At 45.6% G+C, this 23,976-nt stretch overlaps 1 protein-coding gene across 1 annotated transcript; it reads right to left on the reverse strand.

Moving 5' to 3' along the window:
• Window positions 1–1,218: 1,218 nt before the first annotated feature.
• Window positions 1,219–16,142, reverse strand: LOC123363403 (GTPase IMAP family member 3-like). The gene is made up of 3 exons (XM_045004328.1): window positions 15,886–16,142; window positions 12,503–12,551; window positions 1,219–2,390 (listed from the first exon to the last, which is right to left on the reverse strand). Exons 2-3 carry the CDS (start codon window positions 12,543–12,545, stop codon window positions 1,489–1,491), a joined length of 945 nt encoding a protein of 314 aa, XP_044860263.1. The 5' UTR covers window positions 12,546–12,551; window positions 15,886–16,142; the 3' UTR covers window positions 1,219–1,488.
• Between the last annotated feature and the right edge of the window lie 7,834 nt (window positions 16,143–23,976).

Genomic DNA, 23,976 nt, shown 5'->3' on the forward strand with positions numbered 1-23,976 from the left:
AGCATTCTCAAAGGAGAAACATGAACTTGTTGACAACTTCCCACAGTGCTTCATGGTTCTCCCTCCAAATCCTCACTGGAACCTCAGTCTCTTTTGCACATGGAGCCACCAACAAGTCACAAGTTAACATTTCTGTGATCCATCCATCTCTCCAATCAGACTCAAATCACTTGACCTAATGTCTCCTGACACCCAAGGTGGCAATGTGTCCTTCCCCCAACAATACCGCTCCCTTGTCTCCCCAACAGTCATGCTGCCAACCATGTTCCTTCCTTCCCACACTTCTACCTCATTCTCTTACCCACCCATTCATCCCCAACCTATGGCCATGGGTCATCAATGAAGTGAGCAACATAGGAAGTCTTATTGAAGTTTCCCCCTGAATTGGCATGTTATAGTGATGCTCCTATCAGCAAGTTATACTGCATCCTTCACTAGTCAGCAAAACTCTGGCCCAGTCAGTTTGCATATTTTAAAATTGTTTCGGTACCTGTGACTGTGTAGGGTAGCAGCCATCAACTTCTGGATCAGCATCTTTTAAAGTGACTGTGCAGTAACGGGACCTTGGTGTGTGTAGAGCGTTATTTCTTACATGCACAAAGCAGGGGTCTTCTGGATCATAACAACGTTGGGTTTCCTATGGAGAACTCTGGGAATGTTGGTGCTGCTGTTGGCATTCTTGCTTTGCCTCATCCATCCTTCTACTTTCCCAGACATATTGCAGGGTGATGAGACAGTCTCCCTCCTTCAGAACGAGTCTGCTAGTGTTTATCCTTTAATCCCCTGAGTATATGCATGACTATGAATATACTACATATGGTTTTGCATAGATTAGGGGCCCACTCACAGTCAAATCAAGGCCATGCTGAAACACTTGCCGGCACATCAGACAAATTCGAAGGGTTTGATTCCTGGTGTCAGTGAAGAAATACTCCCACCCCCATGACAGCAGAGCATTCTCTGCGAGGGGCTCTTACCTTTGGAATGTTGCCTCTGGTTCAAAACAGCCTGATGCTGCTGACCTTCTGCACACCCTGCAACGTTCATATTCTAAAAGACGGAAGCAGTGGTAGGGGGTGGCTCTGTTTGGGAAGAGAGTCTTGTGTGTGGGGAGAGTTTAAATCGACACTGGGCCTGCTGAGTCTTCATCGCTATAAATTAGGTGTTGTTTGAAATGACCAAAATTTGATACAGTGAGATTTTAATGGAAATGCTGCCATGTTTATTACACTGCCACCATTTGGTTTTCCATAAAAAAAGTATAGATTTGACACATCCATATACAATCCTTATTGGAATCTCCTGTGTGAAGTTAATGTAAAACAAATCTAAATGATTTCATCTAATCATAATTTGCATGTTTGTCTTTTGCTGTACTAGTGGTAAGAACCTGAACTATAGAACATAGGAAGCTGTAGGATTAGAATGAAGAAAAATTCAACATTTCAACTCCAAGAGGAAAACAAATAGGAAACTGAGTTACCGTCATTAACCAAACCAGTAATTATACAATGAAAGAATGCACCTCCATCCTCTCCTACATATAGCATATCCTATCCTACATATAGCATATATCACAAATATCACCTGTCTCCATAGATAAACTGTAGTTAGACAACATGATTTCCTAATTCTGTTTAATACCCCACGATGCTCAGCTTTGTCTCTTTGGTTTGTTATGTGCTGTTTCACTTTTTCTCCAAAGTTTCTGCATTTTTCTTCAAAGTTTCCATTAACATCACTGAACATCACCTCTGCCTGGGAATATAATTCATTAGTATAATATGAGTTTCCGTTCTGCCGCCCCATTCTCTCAGCTATTTCTATCAGCTTATTAACCTGCTCTTTCTGTTCTGCTCCAGTTGCTTTGTTATTGAAAGCACAGTATCGGTTGCCGCACTTTTGAATCAGCGTCTGGAGATCTCTGTTATCTGAGTATTTCACATAGTCACTCAGTGAACCATCCCCTAAATCTTCTTTTCGGGTGAACAAGACAATCATGTACCTCATGGCCTCAACTCCAAAAATCTCCTGTACTGTCCTCACTGCTTCCTTGTCTTCTTCAGTGTAACGGCCCAGCTGGGTCACCAGCACCAGAGCATGGGGGCCTGGGACAGAGAGCGCGATACAGCGACCAATCTCTTGGTAAGTGTCTGTACTGCAGATCTTTGGATTAAAAATTGCAGGAGTATCAACCACTCGAATCGTCTTCCCATTCCAGATCCTACTGCCAGCTTTACAAATCGTAGTCACTGTCTGTGCTCCCAGTATGGATGCAAACACTCTCTCACCAAGGATGGTGTTTCCTGTTGCACTTTTCCCAGCTCCTGTTTTACCTACAAGGACGATTCTCAGTTCTGATTCCCCATAATGGCTGTGGTAATACGAATCTGTTCAGAACAAAAATGGTAACGTCACTTCAGAGGTGATAAAGTTAATCAATGGGGGTGGGGAGATTGATGTTTTGACATTACAACAAAGACAGGGATTTCTTGGGTGCAATCTTGCCTAACGCTGCTTTGCTGTGTGGCCTGGGTTAAACTGCCTCCCCTCCCCGTGTCTCAGTACCGCCACCCCTGTAATGGAGCGGCAGTACTGCTATAGTTAAGGCTGAGAATCACTTATTGTTTAAAGGATGACATTTCTAAATCCTCTAAAACCCACTTGGATTGTCTCAACGTTTGCTGTGCCTAACTGGGGATCTAGGGCAGGATCAGTGATCTACACTTGGGGTAATTTGAGCCAGGGGTTCCTGAGAGAAAGGCCCCCCTAAAAATATCATGTGACATCAACACTTTTTGATTCTTCTAAGATTTGTTTTGCCTGCAGCTGGGGCTCCGACTGTGACACTGATCCTCCCTAAACGGCTATAACCCATTCAGGATTGATCTCAGCGAGTGCACCCACCCAGGTCTCCTCTGGGGAAGGAATACGGAAACAGTTAGTGCGGCTAAAGTTTAGACCTCCAATAGGGGTTGACTCAAACTGATGCTCTAGGGAGAGTGCAATGTTCATGTGCAGCAGCAATGGGGCTCTGTTGCAAGTCAGAAGTTTGCAGGGAGTCAGTAGTCGCTGTAGCTTGATGGCTCAAGGTGACGTGCTGTGGTCCTTGAATCTGAACACTTCTGGTTTAAGAACATATTTTAAAGTGTGCCAGATGCAGACTCTGATTTTAGGGCATGTCTACACTTCAGAATGAAGTCAACCTAACTTATGTCGGCATAAGCGGCTACAGTAATTAGATCTCTGGTGCGTGTCTATACTTAGCAACTTTTGTTGGCGATGCACGTCCTCACCAAGAGTGCTTGCACCAACTGAACTGTCAATGTGGGGCATTGTGGGACGGCTTCTGAAAGCCACCAACACTCAATGTAAGCAATGCTGTGTCTACACTGACACTGCATCAACCTAACTACATCGATGTTGACTCTACGCCGCTCACGGAGGTGGAGTTATTAATTCGGTGTAGTGGGAGTTTTGTCAGTGAGAGTGAAATGTTAGTGTAGACACTTACAGAATTAGTCGACATAAGATGCCTTGCATCAACCTTACTCTGTAATGTAGACCAGGGCTTACTTTGGAAGTATTGTAAAGGAAACCAGCATTGACTGACTATAGGGAAGATAAAAGACTCTGGAAAGCAGGCCAGAACAATGAAGGAGAGGGACAATTTTCAAAAGAGGATATACAAATGGCCAGGCCCACAACTATGCACAGCCACCCATTAGCATTTAATTAGCATAAGGAACTAGTCATATGCTAATGATGTCTTCATGCTCAGGGAAGTGCTTAGAACCCAAAGAGGGTTGTTTACAGGGATGTGTTCAGTGTCCTACAACACACACATACATACACAAAGACACAGCTTGCTGCACCAGGTGCTGGAAATGCTGGGTAGCAACCTCAGGGTAAGGATGGGTCTGAACTAGCCAGGTGGAAAGAAAGGGGAGAAAATTCAGTTTGTTTTTTAAGTTTTAATTTTTGAAACATTCCATCCAGGTCTTGTCTGGCCAGCACAAGAGCAGAAGGAACAAGAAAAGGAGGGGAATCTCTCTGAGGAGGATATTCATGTATTAGACTTATAGGCTTTAAAGCCAGAAGGGACCATCATGATCATTTGGTCTGACTTCCTGCATATTGCAGGCAACAGACCTCATCATCCACTCTCCAGTTTAAACCTGCAAGTGACTCAGGCCCCATGCTGCAGAGGAAGGATAAAAACCCACCAGGGTCTCTGCCAATCTGACCTGGGGGAAAGTTCCTTTCTGACCCCAAATATGGCGATCAGTTGGCCCCTGAACATGTCAGCAAGACCCACTGGCCAGACACCTGGGAAAGAATTCACTGTAGTAACTCAGAGCTTTCCCCATCTACTGCCCTATCTCCGGCCATTGGGGATATTTGCTACTATCAGCCACAGATGGGCCACAGGCCATTGTAGATAATCTCATCAGACCATCCCCTCCATAAACTTACCAAGCTCAGTCTCGAAGCCAGCTAGGTTTCCCCGACCCCACAAACTGCTCCCCTTGGAGAGCTTTCCAGAACTTCACTCTGTTGGTCAGAAACCTTCACCTAATTTCAAGCCTAAACTAGTTGATGGTCAGTTTATACCCCTTTATTATTGGGTCAACTGACACTTAAATAACGTCTCTCCCTCCCTGGTGTTTCTATCTCTCTGATGTATTTACAGAGAGCAATCCCCTCTACCCTCAGCCTTCTTTTAGTTATACTAAACAGGCCAACTTCCTTGAGTCTCCTCGCATAAGATAGGCCTTCCATTCCTCTGATCATCCTAGTAGCCCTACTCTGGATGGGTATTGAGTCCACCTATTAAATCTCCCATTTTTCTCATGAGCTTCCCAATTTCAGAAGCCCTCTTATGCTCCAAACGGATGCCTGAACCTCCTAGGGACATGGGAGTTTAATAGGAAGTTGGAGTGAGATGCTGTATCCACTCTCACACTCCAAGGCTGAGCTAAGTTGCTCCAGTCCATGTCTAGCTGAGACATTAGAGACAAGGAACATGTGTGTGGTGCATCTCCCCCCAACTTCTGGTAGAAAGACCTAACAGAGTGCAGACTGTGGAGTATGCTGAGGGTAAAGTACCTCACACTCTGTGGATGCAGCAGGTGGGTCCACAAAGGGACTCAGCCATTGTGTCACTGGGTGTTGCATCACTGAGTGTCGCAAGGCCTAATTTTAGGTGCTTGGAAAATTCCTGGAACAACAGTGGGATCCAGAAACCCTGGGTTAGGCATCCAGGCTACCAATACAATCCATGGGAAGAGATAAGCACCTTAGAATGGGATCCACGAAAGCCAGCATGGTAGGTGAGAAGCTGCCCAAGCTAGCCAGGGGAGATGCTTACAAGAGTGGTGTCTGCTAAGGCCCACCACTCTCAGAGTTTGGCACCTAAGTCTGGGCTGCAGGAAGGGGCCTGTCCCTGCTTGTGATCCACAGCGAGAAACCCCTCTCCTGGGGTCAGGCAGCTTAAGCAGCTAAGTCATTTCTTATGAGAATGAACTAGGCTCCTGCCTTGCTCCATACAAAACTGTGCCCACCATATAATTTTAAGAGTCGTTACATAAGAACATAAGAACATAAGAAAGGCCGTACCGGGTCAGACCAAAGGTCCATCTAGCCCAGTATCTGTCTACCGACAGTGGCCAATGCCAGGTGCCCCTGAGGGAGTGAACCTAACAGGCAATGATCAAGTGATCTCTCTCCTGCCATCCATCTCCATCCTCTGACGAACAGAGACTAGGGACACCATTCTTATCCATCCTGGCTAATAGCCATTTATGGACTTAGCCTCCATGAATTTATCCAGTCCCCTTTTAAACATTGTTATAGTCCTAGCCTTCACAACCTCCTCAGGTAAGGAATTCCACAAGTTGACTGTGCGCTGCGTGAAGGAGAACTTCCTTTTATTTGTTTTAAACCTGCTGCCTATTAATTTCATTTGGTGACCCCTAGTTCTTGTATTATGGGAATAAGTAAATAACTTTTCCTTATCCACTTTCTCAACATCACTCATGATTTTATATACCTCTATCATGTCCCCCCTTAGTCTCCTCTTTTCCAAACTGAAGAGTCCTAGCCTCTTTAATCTTTCCTCATATGGGACCCTCTCTAAACCCCTAATCATTTTAGTTGCTCTTTTCTGAACCTTTTCTAGTGATAGAATATCTTTTTTGAGATGAGGAGACCACATCTGTACACAGTATTCGAGATGTGGGCGTACCATGGATTTATATAAGGGCAATAATATATTCTCAGTCTTATTCTCTATCCCCTTTTTAATGATTCCTAACATCCTGTTTGCTTTTTTGACCACCTCTGCACACTGCGTGGACATCTTCAGAGAACTATCCACGATAACTCCAAGATCTTTTTCCTGACTCGTTGTGGCTAAATTAGCCCCCATCATGTTGTATGTATAGTTGGGGTTATTTTTTCCAATGTGCATTACTTTACATTTATCCACATTAAATTTCATTTGCCATTTTGTTGCCCAATCACTTAGTTTTGTGAGATCTTTTTGAAGTTCTTCACAATCTGCTTTGGTCTTGACTATCTTGAGTAGTTTAGTATCATCTGCAAACTTGGCCACCTCACTGTTTACCCCTTTCTCCAGATCATTTATGAATAAATTGAATAGGATTGGTCCTAGGACTGACCCTTGGGGAACACCACTAGTTACCCCTCTCATTTCTGAGAATTTACCATTAATTCCTACCCTTTGTTCTCTGTCCTTTAACCAGTTCTCAATCCATGAAAGGACCTTTCCTTTTATCCCATGACAGCTTAATTTACGTAAGAGCCTTTGGTGAGGGACCTTGTCAAAGGCTTTCTGGAAATCTAAGTACACTATGTCCACCGGATCCCCCTTGTCCACATGTTTGTTAACCCCTTCAAAGAACTCTAATAGATTAGTAAGACACGATTTCCCTTTACAGAAACCATGTTGACTATTGCTCAACAGTTTATGTTTTTCTATGTGTCTGACAATTTTATTCTTTACTATTGTTTCAACTAATTTGCCCGGTACCGACGTTAGACTTACCGGTCTGTAATTGCCGGGATCACCCCTAGAGCCCTTTTTAAATATTGGCGTTACATTAGCTAACTTCCAGTCATTGGGTACCGAAGCCGATTTAAAGGACAGGTTACAAACCTTAGTTAATAGTTCCGCAACTTCACATTTGAGTTCTTTCAGAACTCTTGGGTGAATGCCATCTGGTCCCGGTGACTTGTTAATGTTGAGTTTATCAATTAATTCCAAAACCTCCTCTAGTGATACTTCAATCTGTGACAGTTCCTCAGATTTGTCACCTACAAAAGCCAACTCAGGTTTGGGAATCTCCCTAACATCCTCAAAGACTGAAGCAAAGAATTCATTTAGTTTCTCCGCAATGACTTTATCATCTTTAAGCGCTCCTTTTGTATTTTCATCGTCAAGGGGCCCCACTGGTTTTTTAGCAGGCTTCCTGCTTCTGATGTACTTAAAAAACATTTTGTTATTACCTTTGGAGTTTTTGGCTAGCCGTTCTTCAAACTCCTCTTTGGCTTTTCTTATTACACTCTTGCACTTAAGTTGGCAGTGTTTGTGCTCCTTTCTATTTGCCTCAATAGGATTTGACTTCCACTTTTTAAAGGAAGTCTTTTTATCTCTCACTGCTTCTTTTACATGGTTGTTAAGCCACGGTGGCTCTTTTTTAGTTCTTTTACTGTTTTTTATAATTTGGGGTATACATTGAAGTTGGGCCTCTATTATGGTGTCTTTAAAAAGGGCCCACGCAACTTGCAGGGATTTCACATTAGTCACAGTACCTTTTAACTTTTGTCTAACTAACCCCCTCATTTTTGTATAGTTCCCCCTTTTGAAATTAAAGGCCACAGTGTTGGGCAGTTGAGATGTTCTTCCCACCACAGGGATGTTGAATGCTATTGTATTATGGTCACTATTTCCAAGCGGTCCTGCTATAGTTACCTCTTGGACCAGCTCCTGCGCTCCACTCAGGATTAAATCTAGAGTCGCCTCTCCCCTTGTGGGTTCCCGTACCAGCTGCTCCATGAAGCAGTCATTTAAAGTATCGAGAAATTTTATTTCTGCATTTCGTCCCGAAGTGAAATGTTCCCAGTCAATATGGGGATAATTGAAATCCCCCACTATTATTGGGTTCTTAATTTTGATAGCCTCTCTAATTTCCCTTAGCATTTCATCATCACTATTACTGTCCTGGTCAGGTGGTCGATAATAGATCCCTACTGTTATATTTTTACTAGAGCACGAAATTTCTATCCATAGAGACTCTATGGAACCTGTGGATTCACTTAAGATTTTTACTTCATTTGAATCTACACTTTCTTTCACATATAGTGCCACTCCTCCCCCTGCACGGCCTGTTCTGTCCTTCCGATATATTTTGTACCCCGGAATGATTGTGTCCCATTGATTGCTCTCAGTCCACCAGGTTTCTGTGATGCCTATTATATCTATATCCTCCTTTATCACAAGGCACTCTAGTTCACCCATCTTATTATTTAGACTTCTGGCATTTGTGTACAAGCACTTTAAAAACTTGTCCCTGTTTATTAGCCTGCCTTTTTCTGATATGCCAGATTCTTTTTTATGTAACTGTTTACCATCTGATCCGGCCCTTACATTATACTTCTCATTCCTCTGCTCCTGACTGTAACCTGGAGATTCTTTATCATCAGACTCTCCCCTAAGAGAAGTCTGTGTCCGATCCACACGCTCCTCTGCAGCGGTCGACTTTCCCCCATCTCCTAGTTTAAAAACTGCTCTACAACCTTTTTAATGGGCACTCATCTGGGAGACCCAGGTTCAATTCTCCCCTGTGCTTGATGGATAGAAATTATTTGAACAGGGTCTCCCACCTTTCAGGAAAGTGCCCTATTCACTGGGTTATAGATTCTAAGGCCAGAAGGGACCATTTTAATTATTTAGTCTGACCTCTGAATAACAGGCCCTAGAGCATCTGCAAAACATTTCCTAGGGCAGATCTTTTAGAAAAACGTTCCTTGCATTTATCACTATAAGGCAGGTTTTCTAATCCTTTAATCATTCTCCTGGCTCTTCTCTGAACCTTCTCCAATTTATCACCATCCTTTTTGAGTTGCAGACACCGGAACCGGACACAGCATTCTAGCAGTGGCCATGCCAGTGCCAAATTCAGAGGTAAAATACAAGTCCCAGGACAACTTAGAGGAGGACATGGATTGTCATTGCTACAGAGGGTATCTGACAGATGTGGGACTTACTCCAAGGTCTGCTGCATTCACTTTGTCAATGCAAATTCTTCCACATCTCCTGCTATTCCCTACATAATGCCACTGTCTACTTGAGGTACTCATGAAGCCCCATCACTGGAGTATCAGAGAATGACACAATTTTAAGGCCAAGGTCTCCACAGGTCACCTAACTCCCATTGAAATGGGACCCCTGGTCTCCCGCAGATTGAAGAATTGAAGGAAAAGTCTTGCTCAGCCCATAATACGTTTCCAGTTTCGGTTCTCCCTGTGTCCTATGTGTTTGTTGTTGGAGTGAGGATGTAGAGGAGAGTAGGGTGGAGCTAAGAGCACACAGACCCTGCATCCTGTGCCCCTGGACTAGCCCTGCAGTAGGGGAAGGGAAGGTGGGTGCTGGGCAAGGAGCTGTACACTTGAATCTGGCAAATTAACAGTAGCTGAGTCAGAGCTAAAGGAGCAGCATCAGAGTGGGAGTGTGAAGGGCTCCTGCTCTCCTCTGCAAATGAGATGACTAGACATAGCCTGAACCATGTCCTTTCTGCACCCCTTTGTTTCCTGTTGTGACAGATATGGGAATTTGCTGCACTACCTTTCACAAACCTCACTGAATTAAGTTTAAGTAGCTTTGGAGTCTATTGCTTTAAAAATGCAAAGATGATCTATTATTGTGAGATTGTATGCAACTTCTCTAGGAGGGAGTGTCCTGAGCTTCAGAGGACTCCTTCAAACAATGTGCCAGACAAGAATGGTCTTGGTGACAATCGATGTGAAGTGGAATTCCTGGGAAGTATCTAGGGGGAGGTGAATGCAAATACCTTCCCTGTTTATGCAAAGACCCAACTTTTTGAAGCTACTCCCTAAGGAGAGAACCATTGTCTATGATTTACCCATTCCCAGATTAAAGTCCAAGGCTGTATAAGGGAGGGACTAAACATTTATGAGTGTGCTTGTTCTGAGGGAAAGGGGTTATGAATTTGTAACCACAGGAAAACCCCTGTGTGGGGTTTGAAGGACTAATCCCCGCCAGAGCCATTATTGGTATAGCTGACACAGCAGACCCGACGAGAACCCCCAATAACCACAGAGTCCAGTAAGATGCAAAGCCACGTCGGCTAGGTTTATTGCTCTATTATTTAATTTCAACTTTGTTACTGTGTAAAAACAACTGTATTATCACTGTATTGCTATATTATTGCTGTACTACTGTATTATTATTGTACTGCTGTATTATTGCTGTATTGTATGATTGCTGTACAACATGTACAATGTGTATAACCTTGCTAAACTGTTTAACCAACACGCAGGTACAAGTCAACAAACGAATGGCAGCAAACAACATGAAGACAAGGAAAAAACGAATTGGTAAAGAAACTAAGTTACATAGTAACTACAAATTGGGTAAACAAATTGCTGTTAGTACCAGTCATAATTTGGGTCAGTAACACTGCATCCTAACTGAGGCACATGTTATTCAAAACAATCTTGTTCAGTGTCTGGGTACCAATATTAAATCCTGACACAGCAATATTTCATAAATTGGTTACTGTCCATTCAGTAGGTTATCTGGAAGACAGCATCCATAAGAAACAACTGGATCTACATCAACCAATGGAACAGAGAAGCCACCCACTTCTGTTTCCTGCCCAGTAAAGCTGACCAGAGAGTGACAACCAGCCTTAAGGATAACCTATAACATGAATGGACAGTACATGTAGTAACTAATTACAACATATTTATATATAAAGGCCTCAGTGGTAGTGTCACTACTCCAAATTTCTGTTTTATTTCTCATATACACTGTGGGACACACTGTCACAATCCCTATCCCAGTATTTCAAAACACTCAGCCTACTACTAATGATGAGATAATAACTGGAATTGCCCTAAAAAGAGTGTGGCCAGAGGACACCAGCAGACTGGAAAAACATGGTTATGCTTGGATATAAGGTGGTGTCATATGTACACATACATACTATATATATATGCCCATACACACTACAACTATATATGCCATATCCATATCATTCATATATATTAATTATTTGGGAGTGCCTCTAAGGCTCAGTCATAATATTACATTCCTCAGTCATGGTCCCGGGCCTAACATTCCCAGGCCCACCATAAGGGGCCTAAATGAATTGGATAATGAAAACTGTCTGCCAGTCGTACGAGGGAATGTGCAGACTAAACAGACAGATGGGGCATGAGGGTATGGATGGTAAAATAAGGTAACCACATAACAGTGTTTAGCCCACTGGGTTATCTTCAGTCCAGGCATTATGCTTTTCCGGGACGATGGGTAAACATCCTCCCCATAAAAAGACAAAAAGTGGGGGAATGTAGTAAGAGGAGGCCCTAAGATATAAACCTTGGTATCAGAGGCCTGGTATGAGGCCTGAGGCCTAAACTAAAGTAATGGTCAAGACTTTGCTAACATAAAGCAAAGTTAAGCTGTGAGCCAGAGGCAGGCCCTGCTCACAGAAGCTGGCAAGGAAAGGGCTGATGCTGCAAGAAGATACATACCTAAAAGGTGCTGAACACTAGATATCAGAACATTCGCACACTTGCACATTCCACACAGATAACAAGGAACAGGCTGGCCCATCCCAATGACAGGGGCAAAAGGGTAATATGATGGATAGAGTTGTTTTGATCGAACCAACATGTACAAGGTAGAAGGCGGCACCTAAATACGTAGAAAGGTTGAACCTTGCTGCGTAGAGGGGTGGCCCCTCAATACGTCAGGTGTGATGTGTAACTTGTTTGTATCTGTTTATAAGAATGCATCCCTGGGGCGGTGTCTTTGTCCAGCCGAGGGGGGCAGTGGAAAGTCCTGCCACGGAGCCGGGTCCATTGCCAAGAGGCACTTTCTCGTAGTATGCCCTGAATTAGGCTAAGAAACCTACAGGGAACTGCAATTGTGTCCGAGGTCGCAATAAACCTAGCTGACGTGGCTTTGCATCTTACTGGACTCTGTGGTTATTGGGGGTTCTCGTCGGGTCTGCTGTGTCAGCTATCTGCAGAGCTGGGACAGCACACAGAGGGAACACACGCATGCAGCTGAGTGATATCAACATTGGAGACAGCAGAGCACCACACCGGTGTACAACTCTGACTACAATTATAAGCACATGTGTGTATATTCTTTTATCTAGAACACAGGAAAATCTGAAATGAACCTTATGGCACAAGGAGAGCAAAATACGATATATTGTTTTCTTACCAGGGGGAGCTTCTTCATCTGCTGCCTGCTGTTGTCTCCTCATATTTTTCTGAAATATTAATGGAACACAAATTACACCAGAAATTGAGAGGGATTTGGTGGGAGAACCAAAGGTTGTCTGAAGAGTATTTTTTTCTCTTTCTCCTTTTTTTTTATTTAGTTATTTTTACAATGTTGAGAGGCTCAGGGATCCCATCTACATGGAACTATTTAAATACTGTGTGAAAATTCTGCATGGAGACCATGGAGGTTACTCAAAGCCCTGACTCAGCTTGTTTTGGTTCTTCCAGACCACCGGAGACCCGTGAAATCAATTGTCCCTTCTGCATAGAGTCTGAACACAAGGAGATGAGGAATTGCAAGTGGAGCCCTTCACACTGTGACAGTGATTGGTGACCTCTAGTTCAGAGCTACTGTACGACAAAAAACACATGGAAAAGGGTGGGGGGAGGGGCATTTCAAACAAATCTAGGTGGCTTAAGAATCAATGGGACTTGTGCTCTTAAGTCACATGCCAGGATTTTCAAAAGTGACTAGTCAATTGAGGTGCTTACATTTTTGGGTGCACAACTTAAGACACGCCCCTTTAGGGGTCACAAGGAGGGCCCTCAAAATTGAGGCACCAAAATTCAAACTGGAAGAGGTGCGGAAAAGGGCTACTAGGATGACCTGAGGAATGGAAAACCTGTCTTATGAAAGGAGACTGAAAGAGCTTGGCTTGTTTAGCCTAACCAAAAGAAGGCTGAGGGGGGATATGATTGCTCTTTATAAATATATCAGAGGGAGAGGGAGGGAGAGGAATTATTTAGGTTAAGTGCCAATGTGGACACAAGAACAAACTGGCCACTCACAAGTTTAGACTAGAAATTAGATGAAGGTTTCTGACCATCGGAGGATTGAAGTTCTGGAACAGCCTTCCAAGGGGAGCAGTGGGGGCAAAAAACCCAACTGGCTTCAAGACTGAGCTTGATACATTTATGATGGGACTGCCTACAATGCATGTGGCCCAACAGTGACTGCCAGAGCAAAACTCCCCAGCAGCCGGAGATGGGACAGTAGATGGGGAGAGCTCTGAGTTACTACAGAGAATTCTTTCCCAGGTATCTGCCTGGCAAGTCTTGCCCACATGCTCAAGGTCTAACCAATTTCTGTATTTGAGGTTGGTAAGGAATTTTCCCCTGGGTCAGATTGGCAGACTCTGGGAGGTTTACACTTTCCTCTGCAGCATGAAGCATGGGTCACTTGCAGGTTTAAACTGGTGTAAATGGTGGATTCTCTGTAACTTGTAGTCTTTAAACCATGATTTGAGGACTTCTGTAACTCAGCCTGGGGTTAGGTGTCTATTACAGGAGTGGGTCGGGGAGATTCTGTGGCCTGCAATGTGCAGGAGGTCAGACTACATGATCATGATGGTCCCTTCTGACCCGACTATGAGTCTAACTCTCTAGTCAGTTTGAAGAATCTTAGCTTTAGGCACTTTTGAAATAATTGATATAGAAACTGAGAAAAAAATGTAGGCATTGGGTTTCAGTTTCTCATATATTTTCTGCAAGTGTTTCAAATAGAAAATAATAAAAAGCGTGGCTATTTTGCTTAAATGTAATGCTCTGAGTTAACAGTTCTCAGCTCCCCTCGCCGTCCCTGTTAGGTTGGTGGAAATGCTCCTGGTGAGGACATGCACCACTGACCCACGGAGAGTATTGTGGACATCAGCCCCTGCAGTAATTAATGCTGTGGCTATAAGTCAACCCATCATAAGTCGACTTATCTTTATAGTGTAGACAAGGCCTAAATCAGAAACTAGGAGTGGTAGAAAATTGATAAGGGAAGCCAAGGGACACAAGGAAAAAAATGTGGCCAACAGAGTTAGTCAATAACAAGGAAATTATAAATTATATTGGGGAAAAAGAATGCTAACAATGGTATTAGTCATTACTAGATATGAATGGTAGAATTATCAATAATGGTGCTGAAAGGGCAGGAGTTTTCAACAATATTTCTGTTCTGGCACTGAGGAAAAAAATAGATGATGTACTCATATCATTTGATAAGACTCTTTCCATTCCATAGTATCTCAGGAGGCTGTTAAACAGCAGCTACTAAAGTCAAACATTTTTAAATCAGCAGATCTTGATAACTTGCATCTGCGAGTTTTAAAAGAGCTGGCAGAGGAGCTAATTGATTTTCAGTAAATGTTAGAACATTGGGAATTTCCAGAAGACTGGAAGAAACTAATGTTGTATCAGTATTAAAAAGGGTAAAAGGGATGACCCAAATAGTTATGCACCTGTCAGTCTGATGTTGATCCCAGGAGAAGGCATAGAGTGGCTGATATGGGACTTGATTAATAAAAAATTAAAAGAGAGTAATATAATTAAGACCAACTGACATGCATTTATGGAAAATAGATCTTCTTAAAGTAACTTGGTATCTTTTTTTATGAGATTTCAGGTTTGGATGATAAAGATAACAGGGTTGAAATAGTGTTCTTACATTTCCATACTTGATACCACACAATGTTTTGATTAAGAAATTAGAACGATGCAAAATTAAAACAGCAGACATTAAATCCAGCTTTTTAAAGGTATTTTGTTGCCTAACGGTACAGATAGCCACCTAGTGGAATTTTCAAAAGCACCTAAGCAGCTTTGGTGCCTAAGTTCCACTGAAATTAACGAAAGTGCTTGAAATGCTTTAAATATTCCTTGTAAAAATGTGAGCAGACAAAAATGTAGGCTCTAGCTGGTACTGAATGAAGTGAGAAAATCATGTTCTACCCAGGACTTGGTGGAATCATTGAAAATCTCACTTTTCCATTGTACATTCGTCAGCTGTCGCAATGATTCGATACACAGTAGGTTAAACCAGCCCCCACAAGGTATTCCAGATACATGCCAGGTTTAATCCTAGGAGGTGCTGCACGCCTGCGGAGAAGCTGTGAGGGCACTGGGCATCTCTGCACCCAGCTGAGCTCAGCACAGCGACTGAGTGGGGAGGAAGGTGGCTTTACAACACCTTTATGCCTCCTCTAACTTGGGACAAAGGCAGGAGCGGGGGAGGGCTGGACTCTCTCACAGGGTAAAGTAGCCTCCAGGCTGCACAAAATGACACTGACTGCCATAGGATTGTTGCAGCAGTTGGGAACAACAAATTACATCATCTGTGCATTTCAAGCCTTCTCTGTCAGAACTTTGTTCCCCTCACTCCTGCCCCGCACATTCTCCCATCTCAGACAAGCTTTAGGCACCCAAATACCAAACAGAGAGAAACCGGCTCGTTTCCTGCATTTCCTCCTGCTAACTCAGACACATTTTCATTTTTTAGGCTTTGTAGGTAGTTTAAAATACCTCCCCTTGCCCACCCCAGCCCCCCATGCATACAACCTTTTCGGTGTCAGCTGAACTTGGAGATCAAATCTGTGATATTTCTTCAGATTAAGCAGATATTTGCAACTTCTGCACAGTCCTCCCAGCTGGTGGTATTACTCAAAAATGTCTGAAGTCTTCTGGTTTCCTCTTTTCGACAGTAGCTTCGTATTAATTCTCGATGAAACTCTTGTGTAAATGAAAATGAACTACTCGGTGTTTTAGATTTCTTTCTAAATAAATGGAGTGGGATGAGTTGCTGCCACTGACCAGGAAATACCTTTTGCTAAATAAACAAGTCTGAATTTTACAGGAAGTGGGTTTGTGCTGAACGTATGAGAACATTCAGCCCGTCTCCAAAGTACTCTGTGTTTAAGGACAGAACAACCTCAATAGCATAAAGTAAGCCAGCACAAAGAGTATACTAACAGCATGCAACAGACCTAACCATTTAGACACAACAAATCCTGCATTTTGGCAGGGGGTTATGCTAGATGACCCTTGCAGTACCTTCTAACCCTCTGATTTTTCAAATATGTGCCATTTTAAGTGAGTAAATGCAGGATTGTACCCAGGAAGATATATGTGCGTGAGAAACAAAATAAAATGCACAACCAGATTCAACAGAGATCTATACAATATTGGGGTGTGTGTATCTATCTATATAAAAACCTTTTGATGCTTTGACAAAAGTGCCTCTGACAAAGGTAACGGTCAGAAATCATGGGCTGTGATATTTTTCTTTGATGATACGTTGCTATTAATGATTAATAATAATCATATCTCTGTATGTATTATTATTTTGGTAGCATGTGAAGGCTCCAGTTGGGCCCCATCACTATGAGCAATGGTCAAACACAGAAGAGACACACTCCCTGCCCACAAAGGCTTACAGTATAAAGACACAAACAGATGAAAGGTAGGGGATGGGATATAACATGCAAACAAAAGAATCTGGTGAAGAATTGGGATGTACTAAAAATGTGCCGGATTTCCCCATATAGAAATTATACAAACTACAACATGTGGGAGGCATACAGTGAATCCTTTTAGGGAAGTAACATGAGTTTGTCACTATAATTTTGCAGATATTTCTAAACTATTTTATTGACAGGGGAAAAAAAGCAGGTGATCTCCTAGCAGTTTTGGCAAAACAGCAGCATCCTGGAAGGACAGTGTAAAAGCTGGAGGGGAGAATTCCATGTGCAAATACACAGCTGCAATTATGCAGGAACTACTGAGATTAGACATTCACCACATACACAGCTAGATACCCAACCAAGGGCCTGTGTTCTCTGTGGTAAACTGGATCTAAACACCATGGCAATCGTCGCTTTGTTTTTGTACAGCACCAACACAACTCAGTTGCCCACTTGCTCCATTAGAGCCTGAATTTGTGGCTTCTTAGGAGATGATGCAAAAGCAGGCTCCATTCTCTTGGCGTTGTTAAAGGAAATATTGATTAATGAGAGTGTAACGGGCAGGGTTTGGATGGCCAGGCAGCCGTCTGGTTAGATTGCCTGGTTCTCAGCTAGGGTTGCCAACTCTCCTGAACTGGACGCCATTTTGCGGCAATGGTGTCCAGTCCAGGAGAGCTGGCAACCCTCCTCGCATCTCCCGCACCCCACCCCACCCCAATGGCTGAGTGGCCTCAGTCTTTAAGGCTGAGAGATGGGTAGGGGGACTCAAGCCCTTCCTCACCACTGAGTCTCAGCCCAGGGACATCTGTATGTCAGCCCCTGAACAGGGGGTTGGTGTCCCCCGCAACAGAGAGTCAGAATCCGCTGCCTTGGGCTACTTCCCACCAGTCTGTTAGTCCATTCACTTTGGGGCATAGATTCATAGATTCTAGGGCTGGAAGGGACCTCGAGAGGTCGTTGAGTCCAGTCCCCTGCCCTCACGGCAGGACCAAGTACTGTCTAGACCATCCCTGATGGACATTTGTCTAACCTACTCTTAAATATCTCCAGAGATGGAGATTCCACAACCTCCCTAGGCAATTTATTCCAGTGTTTAACTACCCTGACAGTTAGGAACTTTTTCCTAATGTCCAACCTAAGCCTCCCTTGCTGCAGTTTAAGCCCATTGCTTCTTGTTCTATCCTTAGAGGCTAAGATGAACAAGTTTTCTCCCTCCTCCTCATGACACCCTTTTAGATACTGGAAAACTGCTGTCATGTCCCCTCTCAGTCTTCTCTTTTCCAAATTAAACAAACCCAATTCATAGAATCATAGATTATTAGGGTTGGAAGGGACCTCAGGAGATCATCTAGTCCAACCCCCTGCTCAAAGCAGGACCAATCCCCAAATCCCTAAATTGCCCCCTCAAGGATTGAACTCACAACCCTGGGTTTAGCAGGCCAATGGCTCTCTTTCAGCCTTCCTTCATAGGTCATGTTCTCTAGACCTTTAATCATTCTTGTTGCTCTTCTCTGGACCTCTCCAATTTCTCCACATCTTTCTTGAAATGCGGTGCCCAGAACTGGACACAATACTCCAGTTGAGGCCTAACCAGCGCGGAGTAGAGCGGAAGAATGACTTCTCGTGTCTTGCTCACAACGCACCTGTTAATGCATCCCAGAATCACGTTTGCTTTTTTGCAACAGCATCACACTGTTGACTCATATTCAGCTTGTGGTCCACTATAGCCCCTAGATCCCTTTCTGCCGTACTCCTTCCTAGACAGTCTCTTCCCATTCTGTACGTGTGAAACTGATTGTTCCTTCCTAAGTGGAGCACTTTGCATTTGTCTTTATTAAACTGCATCCTATTTACCTCAGACCATTTCTCCAATTTGTCCAGATCATTTTGAATTATGACCCTGTCCTCCGAAGCAGTTGCAATCCCGCCCAGTTTGGTATCATCTGCAAACTTAGTAAGCTACTTTCTCTAGTCCAACATACCAAGCAGTTTGTTACCTGCAAGATTCCCCCAGGTGTCCGGACAGCATCTTGCTGTGTTCCCAGGCTCCTTCAGGAAGGGCAGCTGCAAGCCGGTGAGGGGAACCCCACAATGGCTCTGGGGCTCGCTCAGTTACCTGCAGTACTGTGATTCCCCCGCAGTCTCCCTTGGTCAGGAAACCAGTGCTTGCCTGCAGGGCCCTGCTCTGTCCCTTCAGAAAGAGACCTCCTGCCTCTTTTTTTGTAGAGAAACTACAGTGGTTCAAGAGAGAACACTAGATTTGTTTATGGGTAAACTGATGACACAAGGGTTTTCTTTAGGCTAGACAATAGGACGCGATCATTTCTGGCTATGGGTGATGTTCCTTCAAGGGAGCCCACAATGCAATTAGTCAGCTTCAGTATTTTGGATATCAATCAAGGATTCATTAACTAGAATTGGTCTGATAACTGCTGAGCTGGGTGTGTGCAGGCTTAGGTTCATTAACTTCTGGAGCAGAGATCCCCCAGGATGCACTGCTTCCCTGCTTTTCTGGTCCCAGAATTCAGTGTGATTCTTGCCTTGGAATCTCTGTTCTCCATTCTGTTTGCTAATGGAGATGCCTCCCCATCCCATCTTTGATGCAGATGAGGCTGAGGGAGTTTCCTTAATCCTGTCCCCCTTGTCAGAAGGGGTTTAGGTGTGTCTCCCACAGCCCTTACTGCTCTCTGCAAGTCTTTCTTCTGATGGGTTTTGGTTCAAGCAGAGGCTGGGGGGGGAGGGGTGTCCTTAATGAGTCAGACAGGCTGGATATTGCACCCTGGTTCCCCAAGAACACAGAGTTGTCTGGTGTCAAGTGTCACAGACACAACCCTAGGAACCTCCATCTTGCAGTGTCCAGTTATGCCCGCTGGACGCTACAAGCTTATATGAGTTCGTCAATTTAACAAAGAAATTGATATGTACCAGGATTGTTATCCCAAGGGGAACCTCTGACACACTTCAAACCAAACACACTGCTTCAGGTAGAATAAACAAACTGATTTATTAACTACAAAAGACAGATTTTAAGTGATTATAAGTCAAAGCACAACAAATCGGATTTGGTCAAATGAAATAACTTTGACTCTCTCCCATTCTAGGCTGATATTAACACTTTCAGTGTCCTTACAAACTTAGATGCGTCTCACCACAGGCTGGCTGGTTGCTCTTCAGCCAGGCTCTTGCCTTTGATCAGCGCTTCAGTCGCAGGTGATGTCTGTAGATGGAGGTAGAAGAAAGAGGAAGAACATGGCAAATGTCTCTCCCTTTTATCATGTTCTTACTTCCCCCTTCGGAGTCAGGTGAGCATTACCTCATTGTAGTCCATGACTGACCGAGGGAAGGGGTGTGGGTGACTCATTGGAGAGTCCAGCACATCCTTTGTTGCTGCTGAGGTCAGTGTCTTTTGTTCCTGTGAGGCTGGGCTGGGTTTGTCCCATCCATACCCTGATGAGATATGAACTCCCACTCTGCTCCTGGAGAGTTTTGCCTGGGCTTGTTTTAAGCCATGAGGACACATTTTCAGTCTCATAATTATATACGTGAAATTACAACTTATAACAGGACTATAACAACCATGCTCAGTGCATCATGAGCCTTCTGAAGACACCCGACATGACAAACTTTGCATTGGATACCACACAATCATATTATGAGGATGAACATGGGGGTGCATAGTGTTCCCCCAGAGATACAGTGTGTCTCACCCAGGGGCGGCTCCAGACCCCAGCACGCCAAGCGCGTGCTTGGGGCGGCATGCCACGGGGGGTGCTCTGCCGGTCGCCGGGAGGGCGGCAGGTGGCTCCGGTGGACCGGCGACCAGCAGAGCGCCCCCCGCAGCGTGCCGCCTTGCTTGGGGTGGCGAAATGTCTAGAGCCGCCCCTGGTCTCACCTGCCCCCTTAGTTTACTGCAAGAGGGCTAGTCACTGACTAGCTCGAAGGCAGCTTGTGTTATAGTTCTCTTGGTATCCAGCCATTAAGACCATGAAGCAGCATTCCTCAGTTTCCCCATTCACATACACCAAACCAGGTTTTATCTGTTTTCTCCACTGTGGTAAGCTTTAAGTCTGTTTACAGGTATTAATTGAAAGGTAGCATTATCATAAGGTTTAAGATCCGTGTCAAAATTCTTATCCCCCAAACATAACTTTAATATCATTTTTTTATCACAGATGGGTGTTTACAAGTATTTTTATGATACCACGCCCTCTGTTCAGATAGTGTGGTTTGAGGTTAGTCTGTTCATTACCCATGGCGTCCTTTGACTCTCCCCCATGTAATCAGTCACCAGCTTTTCTTTCCCTTCAGTGTTCCCTGGTGTGTGGGCTCTTCATTTAATCGTGTTTCTGGAATTTTAGTATCTCAGGGTCTGGCAAGATAAGGGTCCCGGGGGATCCTGCATATTGGCCGGCCCTTTGGGGAGTGGTCTCCCAGCCCCAGGACTGTACATATACAGAAAATCCAGCTCCCTTTCGGGGGATACTTTGGGGCTGTGAACAAGTGTCTGACCCACCAGGGTTCCAAAATGTCAGTTTTGCCTTTGCACTAAAGGTGCCTTCAGGGCTCTTGCTAATGCTCCGCTCCTGCCCCATCTCCTGCAATCTCAGTCAAGAACCAGCCACCTAACATCTGATCTCATTTCCCAGAGTCAGTTGGGAACCTGTAGGGCAGCAGGGGGGCTGCTCTCAGCTGAGAGCCATTAGCATGAGGCAGCTAACACACGTGTAACACTACTCCGGGGTCTCCACACGCACGGCTCCAGCTCACCAGTGAGTGTGGTTCAGCCTAGGGTGAGCCCTGGGGCACACGTGTTACCTAATCCCCATCTAAGATGAGCTTTTCCCTAGTCTGGACAGAGGTTAACACCTGGTACCTCGATTTCACTGGTCCAGGTCAATCTTTGGGGAACCCGGAGTCAGCATGGACCAGTGAAATCGAGGCAGGAGGGGTTGGCCTCCATCTAGACTAGGGCTAATGTCGATATTAGGCCAGGCTTAGCTAACCCTGACCTGACCTTGACCTATTGTCCACTGCTGAGCCCCAAATGGGGCACCCTGACTGGGGGAGGGGAACTGCCTGCAGAGGTAAGAGGGAGAAAGGGAGATCTGCAGAGGCACAAGGGGCCACTAGGCTCCTAACTCCCATGAAAAGTCAATAGGAGTTAGGCACCTAACAGCAATGGCAGCCTTTCACTCTGCCCCAGATTGCCCAGGCAGCCTGCTCACAGCTCTGCCCCCATCCTCCTGAGCCTTCCTGGCCCCTACCTGGCTCTGCCGGGGCTCCAGGATTTCCCCAGAGTTCCCCTCTGCAGTGTATTGAAGGGAGGCTGCTGGAGCTTTGGGGCCTCAGATTGGGGTTATTTATAACAGGATTTTGCTCGTGCTGCCTCCCCCCGTCTCACCCCCCTGCACTCGCTCATTCACTCCCCTGCTCACGCCAGCGACACCTGCTCCCGGTGTTGCAGGACCAGCCTGGTTCGGAGGATCTGGACAGTGAGCTGACGAGGGCAGAACCGGCACCTGTGTGCGCTGCACCCCCTGCCTGTGATGTCACCGTGGGGGTATTGCTGGCACAGCCCCTCCTGGTGCAGAGCCCGTCCTGTGGGACTAATACTCACACAGCAGCTCTGAGTCTCCGTGTCCCGTCACTGCCCCAGTGTGGAGGCTGCAGCAGGCACTGGGCTCACCCTGTGCCCTCACGCAGGGATGTGACTCACCAGCCTGGTGCCCTAGCGCTGGCTACCGGGTGCTGGTGCCAGTCTCATGTGTGGAGTCACATGGTCCCAGCACAACAAGGCACCTCTGGAGATTCAAAGCACCTGGGACCCTGCTTGCAGAGTCAGGATGGACCCATAAAAACCAGGCCCATCCCCTGATCTCACTGGGGCTGGAGCCCCCACTCTGCCTGGCCAAGAGGTGTGTTCACTGCTCTGCCTGGCCAGGCTGTGCTGCGGGATTTGGGGACAGGTGTTACCGGGGAGAGCGGCTAACAGCAGCCCCTAGCACCGCAGCTCTGACAGCATCAGGCTAACAGCGCACCTGGGGCTCCCTGGCTCCCATGGCCCTTCTGCAGGTCCCTCCTCAGCACAGGGCATGTGGCAGGCGATGACCCAGCTGTACCCTCTCCTGGCATGGGACAGATGGAGGGGAGCGAGGAGCAGCCAGAGAGGGGATGATGGTGCCACCCAGCCACTAAAACACAAGACAGACGCCATCAAACCCACCGACCCCAGCTACTGCCTGCAACGTGCTCCCAGAGAAAGTGAGCGAATGCATCATCAGCAGCCATGCGGGAGGAGGAACCCCGGTGTGAAATGGGGGAGCAAAGGGGAACGCACTGCCCAAGGTTTAGTCTTGGGCTCTCTCTCCACGTTCTCCCCTGCGAGGGTCACAGCGCTGGGCTCGGTTCGGTTCGTTTGGCAATAGAATATTAGCCGGGCTCCGGTGCAGTGTTTCCAGGTCACTCTGTGCTGCAGGGAGCAGCCTGCTCTGGAGATGGGCAGGGGGCTGGACAGGCCTTTCCCACCTCTAAGGGCTGGGAATACAGGGACACGTCTCTCCAGAACCATCTCTCCCCAGGGAGGGGAAGGCAGAGAAACCAGGTCTCTCTGTGCTGTGGGCAGCTGCTCACTCACTCCTGGGGTTTGGCGCCACCGTGTGGCCTTTTGCTTCCCCAATTGATGATGTGCGTTAATTGCCATTGTTTATCCAGGCTGCTGTTAGGATATGAACAGTGGGAAAGACCGAGGAGTTATTCACAGATTGTATCTTCCCCAGTGGTGGATCTTGGGCTGTTTCACGTAACAGCAATACAGGGAGGAGACAAGCACCAAACAAGAACTTCGGTAACTTTAGGTGAGCTTCTGCCGGCACAAGTGGCCAGGTGACTCCGAGAGCAGCCGCACACACAGCAGAGCAGAACTGGGCTTCCCGTTGTCTCTTTCCTTGTGCGGCGTCCCCCTAGGGGATCATCAGGAAGGGCTGAACCCAGGGGGCTGAGATCTAAACCCAGGAGCCGCAGCACTTCGCCAAGCCAGTAGAGACACAGCCAGTGCTCTAGGCAGGGCTGGATTTATACCTTACGCACCCCTAGGCCCAGCGTCTTCAGCGCTCCCTCACCCCCAGCCGATCTTTGTGTTTTCTGTAAGAAATGAAACTTTTTACCCACTTTTAACTTTTAGGTGACCCTA

This window comes from Mauremys mutica, chromosome 2 (assembly GCF_020497125.1).
Source record: "Mauremys mutica isolate MM-2020 ecotype Southern chromosome 2, ASM2049712v1, whole genome shotgun sequence".
In the NCBI taxonomy this organism is placed as follows: Eukaryota; Metazoa; Chordata; order Testudines; family Geoemydidae; genus Mauremys; species Mauremys mutica.

Coding starts and splice junctions, on each gene's coding strand:
- LOC123363403 (XM_045004328.1), bottom strand. CDS start 12,545: ATGAGGAGACAACAGCAGGCAGCAGATGAAGAAGCTCCCCCTG. Junction 2,391..12,502: donor AGATGAAGAAGCTCCCCCTG/GTAAGAAAACAA, acceptor TGTTCTGAACAG/ATTCGTATTACCACAGCCAT.